The sequence below is a fragment of the Lepisosteus platostomus genome, chromosome 11 (assembly GCF_059453375.1).
Source record: "Lepisosteus platostomus isolate fLepPlt1 chromosome 11, fLepPlt1.hap1, whole genome shotgun sequence".
NCBI lineage: Eukaryota > Metazoa > Chordata > Actinopteri > Semionotiformes > Lepisosteidae > Lepisosteus > Lepisosteus platostomus.
In genome coordinates, this window is record NC_142621.1 from 37,447,055 (window position 1) to 37,468,575 (window position 21,521).

At 40.1% G+C, this 21,521-nt stretch overlaps 1 protein-coding gene across 3 annotated transcripts in view; it reads right to left on the reverse strand.

The window, feature by feature from the left end:
* Positions 1 to 4,763: 4,763 nt before the first annotated feature.
* The window catches only part of recql5 (RecQ helicase-like 5), a 43,293-nt gene continuing 26,535 nt past the window's right edge, over positions 4,764 to 21,521 (reverse strand). For 2 of the 3 annotated variants that reach the window (XM_088599510.1, XM_088599509.1), the window contains exons 8-19: positions 19,685 to 19,909; positions 18,612 to 18,708; positions 14,665 to 14,698; positions 13,706 to 13,764; positions 12,071 to 12,141; positions 11,494 to 11,587; positions 11,175 to 11,318; positions 9,580 to 10,163; positions 8,864 to 8,939; positions 7,824 to 8,066; positions 7,086 to 7,158; positions 4,764 to 6,333 (exon numbers count right to left, since the gene is read on the reverse strand). In XM_088599510.1, the coding sequence (XP_088455636.1) occupies positions 6,233 to 6,333; positions 7,086 to 7,158; positions 7,824 to 8,066; positions 8,864 to 8,939; positions 9,580 to 10,163; positions 11,175 to 11,318; positions 11,494 to 11,587; positions 12,071 to 12,141; positions 13,706 to 13,764; positions 14,665 to 14,698; positions 18,612 to 18,708; positions 19,685 to 19,909 (1,801 nt within the window). In that variant the 3' untranslated portion in view covers positions 4,764 to 6,232. Of the gene's footprint in view, positions 6,334 to 7,085; positions 7,159 to 7,823; positions 8,067 to 8,863; positions 8,940 to 9,579; positions 10,164 to 11,174; positions 11,319 to 11,493; positions 11,588 to 12,070; positions 12,142 to 13,705; positions 13,765 to 14,664; positions 14,699 to 18,611; positions 18,709 to 19,684; positions 19,910 to 21,521 lie in introns of those variants that run through there. The other variant, XM_088599511.1, reaches the window with a different exon arrangement.

Genomic DNA, 21,521 nt, shown 5'->3' on the forward strand with positions numbered 1-21,521 from the left:
CGCCAGGCAGTAAAAAAAACGCGCTATGGTATCTCGCAATTGCGACTTTATATGTCAGAATTTCGACTTTATACCTAACGATTGCGACTTCAAAACTTAGAATTACGACTTAAAAACTCAATATGACTTTCAAACCTGTACTTTTAGTAGAACATAAGAAACATAAGAGGTTAGTAGTCCATTTGGCCCTTTAAACTCATTTGGCTGCCAGCGGGTTATTGATCAAAGGTTCTCACCCAGCTGAGCTGCTTCTTGAAGTTGGCCAGGGCATTGGCTTCAACAGTGTTGCTGGATAGCTCAATCCAGACCCCCATAATCCATAATGCTTTGTGTGAAGAACTTCAAAGGCTACCCCCAGCTACACACCAAGGACAGAATAAGATAAAATTAAAAGTACATAAAGGCAATAAGAGATGTAAAAGACATAATTTTGCTCACCAAAATACTGGGCATTTCATGTTTGGACTTCTGTGAGTAGGGAGCACAGCAGGAACAGAAACATTACAAGCTCAACTCGATGCTGTTCCTCTAGCAAGGTGATATTCACTCGAGTGTGTGATGAAGGAAATAATAGTGTGCAAAAAAATGTGCCCTGGCTCCACGGGGTTACAGTAGGATTGAGATCTGGGGAGTTTTCTGGCCAGGGAAGGTGATGAAACTGTCTCATGCTTCCACAACCAACTGCTCATTGCATACTATTAAAAGAGTCCATTCATTTTACTCAAGCTGCTTAAGATTCTGGCCAGCGAGTTTAAAAATCTTTATTATTTGCTTTCTTTCGTTCTTTGCACAAACCTCCACAGCTAATCAGTCTGATAGACATTTTCTATCTGGATGAAAGGAAACTCAAAGGAGACGTAGCCCTCCGCAAATCCAATTGACACCCTAGAGCTAATGACAGAGCACTCAAATATATTTAAATATTTTAGTCATTGCAAAACCTAGTTTTAAATAATCACCCAAAATGCAAGGAAAAAGGTCTTAGGTATTATGTCTATTGACACAAGGACACTGAATGCACATGACTTCCCATCTTTACCTATACATCAAATTAATCATTCTGACCAAAAGTAAATAGTACACAAAGAATTATTTTGAAATCAAAATTTAAAATGAGTTCATTTTTCTGTTTTACTTCAGTATGTAAACCAATTAAATTCTGTACTGTTTGTTAAACAGGTTTTCTGAAGTAGCAGTGGTAGCTGAGTATATCCAGTTTTGTTGTCTTTTTGTCCAAAAATGTTTTGTATGTGGGTGACTTAGCTCCTGACAATTTTACACTCTTATGCTCTTCCACATAATTGAGCTTGTTTAATAAATAGAACAATTCCACCTTGTGACTATTCATAGATATTACATGTCCAAAACAGTACAGAGCTGATATAGAAATCAATCCCCTGATTACAAAGTCACTTATTCTACTGAGGGTGAGGGTCTTGGCAGGCTGGAGTCTCTCCAAAAGCACAGGGTGCACAGCAGAACTAAAAAATGTCTGAAAATAAAGAGGAATTAATAAATCAAAGGTGATTTTAGGATTTTGGGTTTCCTGGTCGTGCTGCAAGCTCAAGGTTTTTAGATTCTGTTTCCCGTGAACACTTGAACACCAAGAAAGTCTTAAAGCAAGTCCACACAGTAGATTTCTAACTACAGTACCCTTTTAACAGTGCTCTAGTTCAAGACTTAATGGTTTAAGCCTGTACAAAACTGCATGTTATGGTTGCAATAGTGAATGTCCCTGAATCGGGGTTAGACCAACATTCAATAAATTAGTCCTGCAGAAAAGCCTGCTTATGGATTTCATAAGAAATAGGATATCCCTCACCAACAGTGCAATTATGATCTTCTCTGTCAATCAGCACATGAAGAAAAAACAAGTCTGACAAGCCTACCATTTCTCATCTGTACTTGAAAAAATAAGTTAAATAAAAGTGATTTATACTAACTTATTTACAAGATCAGCTTTAAAATTAATACTTTCTTATAAAAGGAACTGTTCATGACCAACATCCTTTGTTGTACAAACCAATATATATATATAATGTACATTTGCATGTGAAGTTTTACCCAGCATTTCATCAACTGTGAGAAAATGTGTTCAGATCACACAAGTCTTTTTTAAAAACAATATCCACAAAAGACACAGCAGTAGAATGAAGGACAGGGTGTTAAAATCCTTAAAAGAGGTTGGTAAAGACTATGATATTAATTCAATGTACTCAAAAAAAAAAACAAGTGCAGTGTAAAAGCTGACAGTCAGATCTTTTGTTTTCCAAAAGATAGCCAGATCATAATAAAAACAGGTACCATTTCATCCTGGGCAATATCACTCTGAAACATTATTCCAGTTATATATATCAGATCTGAACATCAGTGTGTCTGTCTAGCAATAATGCATTAATCTAAACCTACCCGTAGACAGTCAACAACCTGTTTCAGGGAATTCAGTGACATTTTTTTTAAGTGTATTTACCTTTTCTCAAAACCCAGACAGTTTTTGTCATAGCTTGGATAATACCTGCTTCAAGTCTCAATCATTTACTCAGTGTTGGGAACTGACACCGTGTTTATCTGCTCTGTAGACTGTCAGGCTTTTATAATTGGCTGAAGAAGACCAGGACCCATCTCTCATTCATCAGGGGTCCTGTAAGAGTAATGGTTTTGTAGAGCTCAGGTGTTAGACAGGACATTTTGAATAAGCTATACAGTGCCTTGCGAAAGTATTCGGCCCCCTTGAACTTTTCAACCTTTTGCCACATTTCAGGCTTCAAACATAAAGATATAAATTTTTTATTTTATGTGAAGAATCACCAACAAGTGGGACACAATTGTGAAGTGGAACGAAATCTATTGGATTTTTGAAACTTTTTTAACTAATAAAAAAAATGAAAAGTGGGGCGTGCAAAATTATTCGGCCCCCTTGCGTTAATACTTTGTAGAGCCACCTTTTGCTGCGATTACAGCTGCAAGTCGCTTGGGGTATGTCTCTATCAGTTTTGCACATCGAGAGACTGAAATTCTTGCCCATTCTTCCTTGCAAAACAGCTCGAGCTCAGTGAGGTTGGATGGAGAGCGTTTGTGAACAGCAGTTTTCAGCTCTTTCCACAGATTCTCGATTGGATTCAGGTCTGGACTTTGACTTGGCCATTCAAACACCTGGATACGTTTATTTGTGAACCATTCCTTTGTAGATTTTGCTGTATGTTTGGGATCATTGTCTTGTTGGAAGATAAATCTCCGTCCCAGTTTCAGGTCTTTTGCAGACTCCAACAGGTTTTCATCCAGAATGGTCCTGTATTTGGCTGCATCCATCTTCCCCTCAATTTTAACCATCTTCCCTGTCCCTGCTGAAGAAAAGCAGGCCCAAACCATGATGCTGCCACCACCATGTTTGACAGTGGGGATGGTGTGTTGAGGGTGATGAGCTGTGTTGCTTTTACGCCAAACATATCGTTTTGCATTGTGGCCAAAAAGTTCGATTTTGGTTTCATCTGACCAGAGCACCTTCTTCCACATGTTTGGGGTGTCTCCCAGGTGGCTTGTGGCAAACTTTAGACGAGACTTTTTATGGATATCTTTGAGAAATGGCTTTCTTCTTGCCACTCTTCCATAAAGGCCAGATTCGTGCAGTGTAAGACTGATTGTTGTCCTATGGACAGACTCTCCCACCTCAGCTGTAGTTCTCTGCAGTTCATCCAGAGTGATCATGGGCCTCTTGGCTGCATCTCTGATCAGTCTTCTCCTTGTCTGAGCTGAAAGTTTAGAGGGACGGCCAGGTCTTGGTAGATTTGCAGTGGTCTGATACTCCTTCCATTTCAAGATGATCGCTTGTTGAGTGCTCCTTGGGATGTTTGAAGCTTGGGAAATCTTTTTGTATCCAAATCCGGCTTTAAACTTCTCCACAACAGTATTACGGACCTGCCTGGTGTGTTCCTTGGTCTTCATGATGCTCTCTGCGCTTTCAACAGAACCTTGAGACTATCACAGAGCAGGTGCATTTATACAGAGACTTGATTACACACAGGTGGATTCTATTTATCACCATCAGTCATTTAGGACAACATTGGATCATTCAGAGATCCTCGCTGAACTTCTGGAGTGAGTTTGCTGCACTGAAAGTAAAGGGGCCGAATAATTTTGCACGCCCCACTTTTCATTTTTTTATTAGTTAAAAAAGTTTCAAAAATCCAATAGATTTCGTTCCACTTCACAATTGTGTCCCACTTGTTGGTGATTCTTCACATAAAATAAAAAATTTATATCTTTATGTTTGAAGCCTGAAATGTGGCAAAAGGTTGAAAAGTTCAAGGGGGCCGAATACTTTCGCAAGGCACTGTATGTCTATGTTTGTCTAAAACCTGTGAGAGATCAGAAGATGAACATCTTCATTCAAATGAGCTAATGCAATGGGGAGAGAACAATTACAATTGCCATCCCCTCAAGTAAATTATAAAAGGGACGAACATAATATTTTAAGCACAACAGTTATGAGGTTGCCTGTACATTGCCAGAAAGATAAATGTAAACTGAGCACGGTCTTAAGAATGTGGCTTGATTACAACATGAGCTGCTTTAATATAAAATATTCTAACGAAGTAATAATTTCTACCAGTGTCATTAAGTTTTTATGTTTGTGAATAAATATATCTTCCAAACGTATAAAATCATTCCCCAAAATAAGTGATGCTTGATCAGCTGTACACACATCAGAACACAACAACTTCCATCTGCCCAAAGTGAACAAACTAAAATATTAAACACTCAGCTTTGAACTGTGTTAATTTATTTTCATTTTACAGGCAACATTGCAAACAGACCTGTCTGGTTTTAGAAGTGTCAGGTTATTGTAGGACAAGCAACAGTTCTTAAACTTGAAATATAGCCTTTTTGGGTATAAAAGAATGGAGCTTAATGATATCCAATTAATCTTTACATGCCAAATACATTCTCCACCATAAGCACTGTAAACAAATTTGAGGAAAACACTAACCTTTTTAGCTGTTTAAAATCTTAGCCCATTAATTTTAACATAACAGAAAAAGTCACTGGCTTTACCAGTTCATCAGTTATTCCATGCATTTTCACTTTATATATCTTCCAAAAGTTATTTAACACACAAAAGAAAACCTAACTGCCAATTTAGTAAACATGACCTACAAAATAAGGTTGACCTCTGTGCACCATTGCTGCTGTAATGCAGGGCTGCCCAGTCTTGAGTACTGGGGGGTTGCATTCCAGCAGCTTTTATAGGACTCTTTAAAACTAGAACATCTTGGGAACAGGGAAATACTGTTGAACTGGTCCAATTTAGTTAATCATCAATTGAGCTAGCAGGTTAATAGTCAAATTATCAAGAAATCTGCAAATTCAACACCCTCCATTAGCAGTAAAAGATACACCTGCTGTAGTGCACTTAAAGGAAGATCACACAATTTGGTATGGTTTGACATTTTACCGGTGGGGGGAGTCATGGTCATCAAGCTCACCCAAACAGCCCCCTGGTATGGCTAATGATATTCACTTCTTTAGTATTGTCTATCCAGGAGAGGATATTGTTAGGATACAGCAGGAAAAGCTTATTGAAAATGGGAGAGAGAAACCCCAATGTTTTAAAGTGCTTTATTGGACTGGAGTATTAACTCTTTCAATACTGCAAGCCCATGAAATTATATTCCATGCACAGTCCTCTGTGGCTATGAATAACATAATAACAGCAGGTCTTTCTAAGTGGTTTAAAAAGGAGACATCTAAGAGAATGCACTTGGCAAGTACTGGCTCATCCTTGACAGTGTAATAATAGCCACTGTGAAAACTAGGCTCAGCGCAGGTTGATAACAAATGGATCAAATTCAAGAATTTTCATTCTACACATGCAGGCTGCCACTGAAAATTGTGGATCATTCCATTAGGTTCATTTTAAGATACAATTCTATATATCAAATCAGGGATTTAGAAGGATGTCTTATCATTTTCGGCCTCCTGAATAAGTTATAGGTTAGCATGAGCATATTTCATAGTGAAAGAGTTAAGACTAAACTTGCTGCAGTGGTGCTTACAGTCAGTGTGCATCATTGCAGGACCCTGAGTTTGTGGGCAATCCCCTGCCCTGCGCGACTGATGACCAGCGTTAAGCCCTGCTGTGTCGAGTCACGTCCTGAGCTATGGTCAATGGTGGCTGTCCCTGCAGGGCTGTGGTGTCACCCTGTGCCCTCTGTCCTCCCCGCTGGCCCTCTTCTCACGTGCCAGGGCTCTGCAGGTGACTCCAGTCTGCCTCGCTCTCACAGCGCTGGACTGTCTTGAAGAACCTGCTGATCAGACGCCTCGCTTCTTCTTTCACTGCAAACCAAAGAAGAGTAGTTTCTGTCACCTTCCCGTGTGGGAGACTCACTCAAGGCTGTTGGCATAATGAAGCATCGTGCTTTCTGGTGTGACAGATGCCCGTATAATCTCAGTTAGCACAATGCTGCGTGCCTGACCAGTTTTAACTAGGTGGATCACGAAGTGGCTACCCACATGAGCTGCCTTCGCACAGATACGTGGCAGATATGTTTCTTATTTTAACGTGTTAAAACATGTCACTGCTTGGCACCTTAGAAAGGGAGTTCTTCAAGTTCTAAAACATCACATGTGTGAGAAGATGTGACATGAAAGCCCACAGACATCACAGCTCTCCACAGTCAAGTGAAAAGTACTACTTTAATTGAAAACAGTTCTGCTCATCATTACTTTAAATCCATGAAAGTTCTACAAGTTTCCTTCAAATATGTGAAAACTTTGTAATAAATTTATTACAAATTATTAAAATGAAGTGCTTATTAAAAAATAATATTTTAACATACTAATTTAATTGTGCATAATGCATGACACTTCTGTTGAGCATTTACACTCCCTTGACTTACTAAAGCACTCATAAAGACGTCTTAACCATGACATCTCACACACTTTAGATTAGGCTGCCAAAAAATAAAAAGAAGTACTACTGCTGTATTCTGTTATTTGAAAAAAAGTTTATGAATTAAATTTAGTTTTGTCTCATTGCCTGAAGGCTTATGTTCAAAAAGAAAGCTAACAGACATTGACACTCTTACCATTCTTCTTCATTGGAGTCTTGCCTTCTGTCAGAAAGTGAGACAGGAATCGTGCAAATGCTTTGAACAGCTCCTGTAGGAAAAGACAAATTAATAGAATGCAAGAGACAGATAACAGCTAATATTAAAAGAACATAAGTTGGCTATGAGATGCATAATTATTTAAAAATAATTTTAGAATTGCTATTTTTTATAAACATGCACTGGGAACAAGGGTCTTGGCTCCCAGCCCGTTTCCACACTGTGATCCTCACAGTAACCCCACTCAGCAATCACTGACTGCAAGAGTACTGCAGTGCCATCAATAAGGTTACACCATCATCAGTGACCAGCAAGGGTACAGTCAGCAGTGCAGAATGGACTCGACTCCAGCACACCCAATCCCGATGGCACCAGGGAACTCCCACAGCTGGAAATCCTGGTCACAGGTCGCCAATGTCATACTTTAGGATTTGTAAGGGATCCCAAAACAGGCTTAGAATAGTTTTTTTTATTAAGTTTTAAATAAAAGTAAAAATTGCATTATTCTTTTGCGTAGGATGTTAATGTGCGCAGGTCCATTGGGAACACAAAGAAATGGACTGCTTTAGTATCTGCTCCTGTATATACAAAATGACCTTATTATTAACACAGTCTTCTAAGACTGAAGTCACTACCATGACTCTCGATGTACTGTGCTGTGCCACAGCATTTCTCAAAGCTGGAGTCTGTCGCCAGTTGCCGTTACACTTCTCTTACCTTGGAGGCAAATTTGCCATCTTTGTAGAAGGGGGTCAGATATTTCACCACGATTTCAGCTGCCTCCTTGAGGGAGACCACAGGCTGTGGGGCCTGAGGCCCCCTCTCCTTTTGGACTATGTTAGGGTCAAAGGTAACCTTCTTCTTCAGAAGAGAGACCTTTGATTCTGGCTGGCCTGGGTCAGAGGGCAGTTCATCGGCACGGGTCCGCTTCGATGCAGGGTTCTCAGAGTCCAGGCTTTCCTTAAAAGAAGAACCTGGTTATTTCTCTTCAACTAGGTAACTCCTGAAGTGTTTTTCCCTCAAAATGGGAGACTAAATCAATCGAAATGAAAGGCGATGCCAGCACCATTAGTGCCATGTGTATGAGAAAAGACAATAAGTGAAAACAATAAACTTCTGCCACATTAAAATAAGAAGTGTTAGATAACCAACATTTCTACACCAGTACTTAGCTGATTGTCAAAATTTTAGAGTTTGAAACTTTTAAAGAATACAAATAAAAGTGGTAAGTTCTGAAACCCTTCACACGGTTAAAGTGTAATATTTGCTCCAATATTTGAGTAAAAACAGTAATAGTTTAAAAACAGATTATATTACAATAAGTCCCATAGAAAGTTTTAATTTGGATATACATGTAACAATACAGTGGTGGGTTTGGTTGGATAAGGTCTGAACATTCAAGCACATTTCTGAACACTGACTACCCCCACAAGACTGGTCCTCTGATACATGGGGTGAGAAAGTCCAGGAAAGTGATGCCACTTTAGCATTCTAAAATGTTGTGAGGAGCAAGTGAAGTCCTCAAGTCCCACTGCTGAGAATATCCTGATCCAGTAGTCTGGACCTCTCATACACGGTCATACTGAAGTACAGTGTGGTGAGAAAATGAGATAACAAGACCTTGTTTCAGAGCGCTCATTTTAATATAGCCAGCCCACTTCTGTTCAGATCAGATAATGAAATTCATAACTGCACATGTGAAAATAAAAGAGTGCTTTGCATGGTGTTGAAAACCAGACCTCTCTAGTGAAGATTACCTTCTGTGAGCGGGACCTCTTCCCGGAGCTGACTAGGCTGCCTGTACTGTCCTCAGACTCTCTGTCAAGCAGATCTCTATGTAGGACACATTACAGAAGAAGAAACAGGCTCATGTTCAGACAGCACTGGAAAAATGAGCAGATGAATTCAGAAAACCTAACTCTAGGTTACAAACTATATAACATTCCACAACTATTTAAACAAAAAAAAACATTACAATCACACATTTTTAAAATCAGGATCTGATGAAGATCCTAAAACATTGGAAAATGGATAATTTAATTTAGCATGGAGTGGGTTGGGGTGGGAGTTTTCCCATAGGTAAAATCTTAAACTTAAAAAATATATTTTATTGTTAAGATTAGAGTTTCCTTATTTACAGCTAACCGTTGCCGTTCACAGTCTATATGCAGGGACAGTGATGTGTATTCAATCACACATTACCATTAATAGTACTAAATTCCTCCAAAATGGAAAAACAATACCTTGGACAACAGGAAATACAGACAGAACTTTACATTACAGAAGCATGATGTATTCATAAAGCCTGTAAGCATCATGTAAACCAATTTTTTTGCAATGTACTTTAATCAGTTCCCTTAAACCAACTTTACTTTCTCTTTAGTTAAGCTGTTGCCCAATGAATAGAATTAACCGTTCTGTTTGAATCCTACACCAATAACGTACTTCAGTGCTTGTCACGTAACAGACATACCCTGATGGCTCCTGTGCTTCAGGGCCCAAGCTGTTCTCAGCTTTACCAGCACTGTCTTTAGATGAGGAGGCATCTTCCCCATCCTCTCCCCGAGCCATGGTGGCAGGAGTCGTGGGAGATGGAGATGGGAATTGGTCCTCACAGCCACCCTTACAGTCCTGCCCATTCGGAAACTGTATTTGAGGAGGCTCCTCCTCCTCCTTGGGAGCGTTCTCCTTCTTCTTGAAGAACTGGGAGATTTTCCGTGAGTCCTTTGCCGCCTCTGACAGTTTCTGCTGCTTCTTGGACACCTTGCCCTTCTTGGAGGGGCTGCTCACAGCTGGTCTGTCCCATGGAGTTTTGGGCTGGGACACCTCCTGCCTCTCCCCTCCTTTCCTGCCAGACCTTGATGCTTGTTCACTTCCGGACTCTCCCTGAGTGTCCTCTGGACTACAGAGCGCCTGCAACGTACAAGCTGAGGACTCCTGGGCCTCTTTACCCTCCTCAGCGACGCTGGCTTTCTGGGAGGTTCTCAGCAGCTCTGCAGCACTCTGGAAGGGGTTCGAGGGCCCCCGCACCCCTGCCCCCACACGCTTGGACTTCATCTGCAGAAGGGACACGTGGTTGCAGCTTCAAACAAATGGCACACTGCATGATGCCCAGATGTTTCTAAACTTGAGAATTTCATGATCTGAGAATTATTATTAACCGCAATTATTTTTTAGAATTTCAAATTGCCAGTTGGCTTGGTTGTATCTACCAAGTTTGAAACAGCGGTTAGTGTGCTGTTGTACATCTTGGCTCGCAGGGCATTGACCCTTATTTCATGTGGCTATTACACAGTGTACAAGTACACCAAATTCCTTGCTCTTTGTTCCCTGAAGCAGAACTACAAGGCACATAAACTGTTAAAAACAGAAGCATTTCACACAAGTAAATTGACTTTATAAAGGTCATGTTAAATTCCATTTTTTTCCCCCAAATATTTTAGGGAATGTTTGTGATTTGTTTTTCGCCATCTTCAGAAGGTTACTACAGCCAGAGTCTATCCACACGGTGGGATGTATGAATGGGACACCAGGTCATCACAGGCCCGTGGAGAAAGAGGGCCTTTACTACAGGCACTCAATCATAGCCAGCACATCTTTGCACGCCAACAGGGAACAGGACCACAGGAGCACCTATCAAAAACCTATGCAAAAATGGGATGAACATGCCACCTCCACAACGGCAGCCACCCAAAGCCAGTATCAAACCAAAGACAGTGGAGACAGAAGTGCTGACATACACCATGCCTCCTCTTACTATTAAGAGTTTAGTTAAATTAGGTATAATTATGTTGATAAGGTTAGACATGTATAGCTAATTATCATTAGTATCATTTAATCATGATTCCATGTCCTTTAATGTTATTTTAATTTGTGCTTAATAAGTGACTTCATGTCTCCAAATATCACGCGGCGTTTGTCCGTGAAACTTTTATAAAGAAAATGAATGAAACATGTCGATGGCTGATAATGAGGGTAAAGGGGGAGAGGGCATAAGTTTTACTCCAGTTTCACTGAAGAAGCATCAATCCCTTGCGATAAAGTGAGTCAGCCGGCGTGCTGTCTTACTGAATAGAGCTGGGAGGCCGGCACAAAGTTCTCTGAAGCTGCCGCGGACTCTGGATCGTCTCTGGCTGTAGGGCGGTTTCTGTCACTCCCCTCGGCCAGGCCAACAGGGGCCTTTGTTTTCTCCCCTTTCTTGATCTCTGTCACCTGAAATGACAGCAGAGGTGAGCTCACTGCACCAACACATCATTCAAAATTACAGACTAACAAAGAGGTCAGGTACATAGAATGTTTCAGCACTGTCCATTCCTGCCCATAGTATACCGCCCACCTTGCATTCAAAACAGTAGCTATTCCAAATCTCAGCAACAGCCTCACCTACCTTCTTCAGCATGGTCGCCTTGTACAGATTGGCAGATTTGCTCAGTCTGAAGACTTCATACTCCATGTCGATGGCTGATGACTGGGGGTCGGAGCTGGAGAAGAGGACAGGTGCTGAGTCTCGTGCTTCAGCTCAGAAGAGTAATAGTCAGTCTTGTCCAAAATACAGTAGTCACAATGTTTACTTACTGCAAGTTTTATTAGTTTCAAATGTGTATATAATTTATAAACCACTTTCACTGTATCTTGAGATGCGGTCTGAAACAAATAACAAAAAGGTTTGCACTGGTACTGAGTGCGAATGTGTCTTAGCATGCCAGTCTGATCTTTCTTGTACCCACTAATGAATGTGTGCCAGAGTATTTGCCCGTTTATGTGTGGGTTCTATGTGCCATTGCTATGTGATGGGGTGCTTGGGTTACTGAATATGGACCACTATATCTTGAGTGGTAAGTGTCTGTAAACATAGTTTTCTGACTGTTTTTGCTTGCCTTTGTATTTGTGTGTCTCTTTCTGATTGTCAGCAATCACTGAAGACGCACGGCCTGAACGAGCTCCTCATGTCAGTCACACCTTACCTGCTGCAGGCTGCCGCCCTCTGGTGGCTGCTCAGTGCCTCCTCCAGCATGGCCAGACAGTGTTCCCTTGCCTGAAACACACAAGAGGCTGGTGCTCAAACTCCCCTGCTTACACACTTAAACTTTGTAAGAAAGGTTATAATGAAAATGCCAGTGGATCTGTGCACTTCTCATAGCATACAGCCTTTTAACAGCTACTCAGCAGCAGATCGGGGACTTGAAGCCACATATCCATTAAGAAAAATCACATTCATGGTAATACCACTTGCCAGTATGCAAATATATTAGAATACTGCACTGCTCTGTTTTCTGTTTTTGCGTATGAAGCAAAACCTACTGTCATGAAAACAACTGTCTTCAGACTAGACAATTAAAATAAACATGGAATTCACAGATCTATTTGTGAAAGTAAAAGACAAAAATGCTTAACTAGGCAATACAAAATGCCAACTCTATTGTTTAAAACTTTGATAGAGGCCACTTTTACACCAGAAGATGGAATCAAGTTTCAATATTAGTACTACAGTTCCGATGACAGGGCACAATTATGCATCAAAAGATGTTAATACCATCAAATATACTTTGAAGGAAGTTGACTGTTTTAAAACTCTCCATTATTTTCAAGTGAAATGTAACAGTGAAGATCAATGAATGACACATCTCAGAGTGTTGAAGTAATCCTGACTCAGCAGAGCAGGAGGTAGCATGGCAGCTGGAGCTGCCTTCTGTGACCAGTTTACAAGCTCTCCCCATGGCTGTGGGAGTTGGAACCAGGAGGCTTCCTCACACCTTCCTCTTCTTGTCCCACATTGATAACGCATCTTCTCAGGAACACTAGATCAGTCTACCTTTCATAGTGGACAACTGAAGTGTCCCTGTAGGTCTGGGTTGGTGCCCTGTGATGGACTGGTGTCATGTTCAAGTACAAGTTCTCAAGCTTGACTTATGGGATCAAAGTGACTCTTAAAACAAACAAATGGTGTTCAATTAATATGAATTACCACTAGATGTCACTCTTCCCAATGTTTACAGCTGTCAATAATTTAAAGTGGCTAACATTAGTTTGACATTAGTAGATAAAAAATATATAAATCTAGAATCTGAACAGCTTCAATGATCAAGTATTAGAGTTCAAATCATGCTAATAACACACAGAAAGCACCCTAGGCCAGAATCGAACCCAGGACCTATGTGGCAGCAGCTCTAACCAGCATATCATCAGCTCTGTAAACTAATCTTAAAGAAAACTAAATGAAAATAAAAAACTGATAGATTTATCCTGCACATGTGTTTTGCATAATTATCTTCACAAAAATTAAAAATTTTAGTCATATCTGCTCCTTCCAAGTGTGAGTAATATAACAGTGTAGAACACAGAAGGATTAATTTGAACAGACAAAACTTACCAAAAATCCATGTACACTATTTTACTGTTTTTGATTAAGAGTTCCTTTCTTTAATCAGTTTTAATTAAGTGCAATAGCTATCATATTATTCTGGAAAAAAAATCAGAATACAGGTGAACCCTCCCTATAGTAGACCAATTCATAACTACAGAGAGAACACTGTGCACTACAATTACACAGTGATGTGAGCGAATGCAGGGCTGAATCCGTCACTGTGCTATGGCCTTACCTTCACTGTGAGCCGTGGGATTCTCTGGCAACTGGCTTCTCTCAGAGGGCAGTCTGGATCTGCAGGAGGAAACAGCGATTAGTCAGTCAGCACTTTAGAGCTTCGCCAACACACACAGCCAGCCCAGCCTTCCCCCTGCATTGGCCTGGTTTCTGGTACAGGTTAAGTGATTCAGTTCATATAAGTGTTCTCTCAAGAGCCTATGTTATACAACTGCCATCTGTACCTCCAGAATTCAGTCTTAAATATGAAATTCACCAACAGGATGCTTTAATGATCCTTTCAGTCCTTTAATTCATTGTCTTATATCCCCGGGGTGCAAAGATCATTATTTTAACATTTGCACCAGGCCCTGCATAGAGCCCAACTCACAGCTGCTATGTTCTGCTTAGACTGTGGCTCTTTTCTGCTTGGTGTTGGATTCCAATTCTCCATAACAATTTCTCCATAACAAGGCTGCTCATTTTTCCATGAAATGTGGAAAAAAGCAAATTATTTTAAGAGACAGATCATGGCTTCAACTATGAGAGAAATGAAGACCTGCAGATATTGTCCTCTAGAATGAGCCATTGCCCACCTGTCCCATAGTGTCTTAGAGGAGAGTGAGCACCAACCAGAGAAGCAAGTCAGCTCTTCTCTTACATACATCACTGCAAGCCCATAAGCATCTAAAAAGTCACAGGTGTTGTCTTTATGCTTTGAACTGTAAAGACCCTGCTGGATCAATGCCCACCCAACCCTAGAGTGCTCTGCCAGTTGTTCTTCGCTGCTTGGCAAACCCCACTCGCTGTCAGCTAATGCCAGGATCCTGAGCTCAAACTAGCAACATCTGGTCTGCCGACTCTCAACCTGCACTATTAACAGGCACTGGCTGAAGCACTCTGGAGCCAGAGGCTGCTTGTTACAAAGCAGGGCAGGTAACAATGGCTGGATTGTGCTAACATGAGTAGGACACTGACCTGGAGGGGCAAAGACTTCTTTCGTCTCCTTATCCTGAAGAGGAGTGAAAGACAGAGTGAAAAAGACAAGTGAAAAGGACGCTACCAATTATTATTTTTTCAGTCATTAAAGATCAGGCTCTTTGTTGCCAGAGATATAAACTTCCTTGGTATCTCCTACAGCATCATTAATAGATAGTAGCTCATTAAGAGCTACTGAAATAAAACACCTAATAAATGTTTGTTTTTCTGGAGTCACATTTTGTTTTACCCAATAAACACCAGCTATTTAATTTATTAAGAAGTAAATTCCTTCAGCATGAAAAAAATGCACCGAGTAACATTTTACTTCAGAGCCTTGCTGAAGTTAAAAAAGTAAAAAAAATAACTTTAAAGCACGACCAGTTTGAGGTTTTTTTGCGGTAGCTGATGTGCTGGGTATATATACCATGTGCTGATCCCTCACACCATTAAATGTGTAAAGCAGAATATAGGTCTGCAGTGTACCTACCACAGAAACCAATGAGGCAAGTCACTCATACTGCAAAACACCAGCCGGTACTATTTTTCTTATAGCCAATTTTTTAAAACAAGTGACAAGCCTTAATCCATATTAAGTGTACATTGTCTACATACAGGAAAGCAACATATTATTAGTGACGTTTGTTCCAACACAACCAAAAAACAACAATAAAGGCACAGCATAAAAAAGATTTTCAAGGTAAACAATACACATTAATACTACTAAGCAAATGGAGAAGTTCCAGTTAATATTTGAAGTTTTGTGACAGGTTAGGTCAGCCTGGGAGGCAGGGTAGCACTAGTTTGCTCACGCTGTGCACCAACCCAGTACTGACTACAGGGAGTGCAGAACCCATTTCAAGAGCTCAGCAAGAAAACTTGAGTACTGCCAACAAGAAAGTTAACCTGGAAAAATGTGCATGCCCAAACATGGAATTCAATTTTTGAATGACCCCAAAATAATTCTTCAAGGCAAAAGAGAGCTCCACAGGAAAAAAAAATATTTTTAAATGTATTTATTTTTCATTAAGGAATAAAACTCTACTTGTTTGGCTTGCTTATGGCAAAGAGCTTGCCTGATCCGTGCCTGATGTCACCATCAGGATGCTGCACATATCATATAACCCCCCTGCCCCCTCTAGCTGTGTACCATATAGAACAACAGTGATATCTGAGATCTGTGACCCCCCCAAAATAATTATGTTATTTTTTCTTTCTGGACTTAATACGTAGATCAAAATATGTGTATACTTAGCATTTGTGGTGTTAAAGTGCTGTGCACAGCATTCTGATGATAAAGTCACTAGAGACAAAAGTGCTCTTTTTTCTTCTTCACATTTTGTGTAATGCGTTTCATTCCAAAGTGTTTAACAAATCAGTATGTCACACATGCAGAAGTCATACTGCACCAGCAGCCCCACTACACAGCAGATCAGGTGCAGGAGTCATAAATTACTTCACCAAATGAATTAAGGGGAATTAAATTTAGTTAGGTCAGATTCTATTAATAGTACTATTAAGACCATTTAGGTTGTTTGATATGAATTTAATATGATTCATTTCCATCAAATAAAAAAAATATTTTTTGAGTATATGTTTGATGCTCTGTTTCACTTGTGTTTAGGTAATTTGCTTCAAAAAGCAAATTCTGTCCTTTGGTGCAATGTATTCAATGAAAGTAACAGAAACACACCCGCTGCATGCTGTAGACGTGTGCAATTTTACAGTTAGATAACTCTTTCGTATACCCACTTCTGTGCTCTTCTTTTTCATTTTAAATGATAGAATACCAGGCTCGTCCTTTAGATCCTTGTGCGACATAGATGTTTAAAGCCATTTACCATTTTTAGCTATTCCAGATAGAGCATGACTGAACCAGAAATGAGAACAACACCTCTATTCTTACAAACAGTGGGATGTTTAATGACCAATCAGTCAGGAACCCAGTTCAATCCAAAGGACAACATCACCTAGAACAGTACCCACTGTCATCATAATGGTGCACTGGTCTGGAAATTCTGGTCAGAAGGAAGGCTGCCACCTACTGGTCGACCAACACTACTTACTGAAGTCGACCCAGCTTTGATTGGCCTCGGAGCTTTGATCAGATCTGGAAACAGGGTGGTATTGCTGGTGTACCTGCCATTAGTAATATGAACGTGTCATCTCCAGCCTTCGGACATTTTTACATTTCATTAAAAACTGAGCTCTACGACATGATGAAGCAGAGAAATGACAGATGACATTTATACTATAAATAATGAAATTGAGTGGTTGGAAATTAAATTTAAAGTTTTATAAAATAGCCTTTAGAACATAAGAGAGGTTATAAACAAGATGATATCACACAGACGTCTCTTAAAAGAAGTCAGTGTATTGGCTACACCAACAAGGCTCATAATTGTAACAGAGATCTGCCACAACCCTATGTATACTCAAGTGCCTCCTGCTCTCTTCTGCATTGCAAGTGTCTGCATGGAACATGGTTCCTCTAAAATTAGTTTCACGGTTGATTTTGAGGAAAATTAAGATTTTTAATATTAAAGACAAGTAAAAACTCTTATTCTTCTCTGTTTAAGACTAGGAGGTTCAGTTCTTTCTATCAGTGTAGGCTATTCTTTCAAGCTCACAATATTTAAACCACTCTTACTAAAGCACTGCACGACCTGAGCTTCCTTTGAATTGATTTGATGAAGGTCCATGAAAATGGCTGAAGTTCACTATATAAGTGTAGGCTTTGCTTTATCTTGTCATGTGGGATATTCAAGGTTTTTTTTTTAGAAATGTTTTTCCAGATATACACAATACATTCAAGCATAGAATATACCAAAATACATTAAATGCAACTAATTCATATATACTGTATATAGAGCTTATAAGAACTGGAAAACAGCCTCCTGATCTTGAGCAGCACGTACTGTTTTTAATATGTTTTTATTAAATAAAAATCTGCTCTGCTACTTGATTCAGCTTTGGTATTTTAATATATCTACACTAATGTTATACAGACAATAGCTACAGTAGATGCCTAACCTTTTAAAATGTGTACTTATACTGGCTTAAACACAGAAGTAAAACTATTTCTCTGAGGATAAAGTATTGAACTTGCATGCCAATAAACTGGTTCCACATCTGTTTTTTAAAGGCTGTTTTCATCCAAACCAACAGCTGGCTTCCAGATGTCTTATACTTATAGTGTTCAGAAGGTGGAGCCTGTGCTGTGTGTTTCATATTGATTGTGTGGTGGGGGCTTGAGACTTTAATAATCCTTCTCCGTTTCGCAACAACTATTTATTTTACTTCCGGTCACAAATGCAAGTCAGATTTAATGGAAAAAGAAGGGAAAACAAAGTGCAGGAGATGATTTTCCTGCTGTCTATCCCGACCCACTGCTAGATTGGACAAGGTGTAACAATTCCTACAAAAAAACATGTTGATAAGAACCAGACAGTCATGGTACTACCTGGCTGTGTCATCTTCTGGTCTAGCACTACTGGTGTATGCAATTAAACCACCATTACTACATTAAAGAGTTTTCAAAAAGTATAAAATAGACTTCAGTAATGAGCAGTTGAGAAAACAGAAAAGCTTCAAAGAGCAAATTCTATCCTTTGGTGCAAGGCATGTAACAAAAGAAATAGAAACGCACCAGCTGCATGCTGTAGAAGTGTGTAATTTTACAGTTAAGTGATTATGTAATATGCAGCTATTAGCTCTTTTGTATTCTTCTTTTCTCATGACATACGATAGAATAACAGATTCAACTGATTGTGTTACTCATTTACTTTTCTTTCGCTTGAATGAATATGATGCTAAATTGTAATCAGCATTACTCTGACTATCATTTTCATATGCATATTTGCAGCTATCCTCTGCTCTCAGTGCCCGTCCAGCCTTATTTCATATGGCATGTAAGGGAATCACAGACACTGTGCAGTGTCTCTCACCTTTCGAATACTCATCTGTTTCTTGAACAGGTCACTGAACTCTTTCTTGCGCCGATCTGATTCCTCCTCCCCACTGCCCTCATACTCCTCGTCGTACCTGCCATAGACAGAGAGCCATAGTTATCATAGTCTCATCACATGAGACTCTTGACAATGTATTAAAAGGCCTTTGCACAGTATATACAGACGAGTCAGTGGTATGAACCAGGGCTTAGAACCGAAGGACCATAAGACAGGGAGACATTACAAGTTAACCAACTCGCAAGTCAAATACCAAATACCTCCCACCTTATTTTCCACACGTGTCCTCTGGAATGTGTTTCACTGTTGATTTTGAGTGTCTAATGGGTGGATTTTCAGAATTTGGGATACCTAAATAAAAACCCTCATAGACTTCTTTGTTCAAGACTATAGATTTCATTCTTTTATCCAGTCACTGTAACAAATTCCTTTAATTATGGAAATATACCAAATCCCTCTGCTATAGACCAGTCTTAGAGATGCAATATTGTTTTCATAAAGCTGCAAACAAAAATGTACACAATACTCACAATGTTTACTTAGAATAGTCTAATAAAGTAGGAACATGCAAAGTCTGGTGTTCAGTTTGGACACATGTACTCGCCGTTAAGGATGATCACTTTATCTATATTACACAGCATTATTACACGGTTTCTGGATTAATCAACCCAGTTAATTTTCACTAATTTACTTCAAAATTAATACATTCTGGTTAATTTCACAAGCACATCGTCAAAGGACATGCCTTTGAATTATAAGACTGGAAGCACATTGTGAGCTGGACACCCTTGGAATGGAGCAATGGCTAGTTTTGTTTAGGATGTGACAGCTCCATAAACATTTGAGCTTGACTTGTCAGGTAAAAGTGAACACAGACCTCTTCAATGCCTTCTATTTAAGTACAAAGATATGCCCCAAATGTCTGACCACTGAACCAGAAAGTCTTGCTTATCCACAAACAACTTAAGAGATATGGCAATTTAAGAATTCTGTCAGAGGAACATCTCCCTGCGTTCTGTAGACCTCAGGAGGAAACCGAGTTTCCTGCTCACCTCTCGAAGCCATAGCCCCGGCGGCCCCCAGCATAGAGCTCGGCATCAAATCCAAAGGCTCCTTTAGGCTCCCTGGCCTGGATGCAGGTCTTGCTGTTGAAGGTCAGGCCGTGGGCCATTTCCTGCTGCCGTCTCACTGCTGCTGGGTCTCGGCAGAAGTCACAGGACTTGTTGCAGCTGGGCCTCTCGTCCCCGAAGTACTGTGCAATAGCAGCATGGCGACACCTGCGAACAGAAAGCACAGGTAATGCCAGGGACCTTAATCTTGCCACCTGATTGCAACACTGGCTTTTTGGGGTTTCGTTTTCACTGTAGTTCTCATGTACATAATTCACATTGTTTCAGCTAAACAGAGGATCAGTAAAGACCAAGGTTTTTGGTTCGACTGCTTTAACTATACCTTCAAAAAGCTACATTTTTATACTGCGTTTACAACAGTTACTCGCTCTAAGGTTATTAAATAAAGGCTAAATGTCTGTATACAAAGTAAACCAGTATATATTTTACAATAATTAGCTAAAGGTGCTAATTAGTCTGTATTTGGGTCAAATACCTGGCCAGTTTGTGCTTGCGCGGGACAGAACTTTGGCAAACACTGCTTAACTTGCTTTAATTCTTTGCTTCAAAGGTAATTTTTAAGACCCACAAAAAGCAAAAACACAAGAGCCAAACACAAAGGCCTTTTTTTCAGCATGGAATAAACCTATTACTTGTTCCTTTGCAGCCTACACATGCTGATGCAGCTACCCACCTGAACTACTACAGCCTACACCTGCTGCAACCCACTATGCCTTCCTCCAAATCTTTTTCTAGATCTCTTCGTCATACCTTCTCTTCCTCCCTGGGCCACTTGCCCACTTTTCTCACTAAACCAGCATTCCATCTCTTCACAGCGATCTGTTCCAAGACCAGGCTTTCTAACCACCTTCTATTCCTTTACAGATGTCATCGACATAATATCATCCCTAAAAGATTTTGCTGACACCAGAAGAAGGCTCCACGGCTGAAACGTTGTGTTTTCTTTCTTCTTTTTTTCAGCATGGAATAAACCTATTACTTGTTCCTTTGTACCATACAGTACTGCCCATTGAGCAGAGCCTCCTGCAACAAACCTATATCTCATAACTGTAACACAGCTCTATAAGATAAGATCAATTTATTGGCCATATACAATTTCTTGTATTAGGAATATGTCTTTTATCGCATACTCCAACTTGCTCTCCGTGAGACACACAGACAGGGAGTCTAGCTTGGGGTCAGAGCGCAGGGTCAGCCATTTATATGGCACCCCTGGAGCAGTTGGGGTTAAGGGCCTTGCTCAGGGGCCCCAACAGAGTAGGATTCCTCTGCCAGCTCTGCCAGCCACGGGATACGAACCGGCAACCTTCCAGCCACAAGCGCAGATCCTTAGCCACAGAGCTATACAGAAATCAAAGAAAAAAGTGCTAGATTTGTTATGTGCTGAGAAAATGTGACTCGAGTGTGTCAAAACCTACCTAACTTCATTTGAAATCTTTCACATCAGTTTTGGAGGGTGCTGATTTTTTTTAATTTGCAAAGGCATGTGTCTTGATCATTGTAATAAAGTGATGTGGTCAGTGTGTTTTTTTGTGTTTTATTCTTATAGGCACTCACTCACTTTGACCACAAAAGCCAGAGGAGCAGTGACATTCAGTGTTTACTTACATCCCTCAGTAAGGATGTACTTGCTTAAAGTTCTTGATAAATGTGAATTCACTTTTTGTGAAAAGATTGATCATCTTACGTCTCACATTCACAAAGCTGCTCTAACATGTATGGAGTCAGTATCACAGGCACAGTTAATGTAAGACTTTAC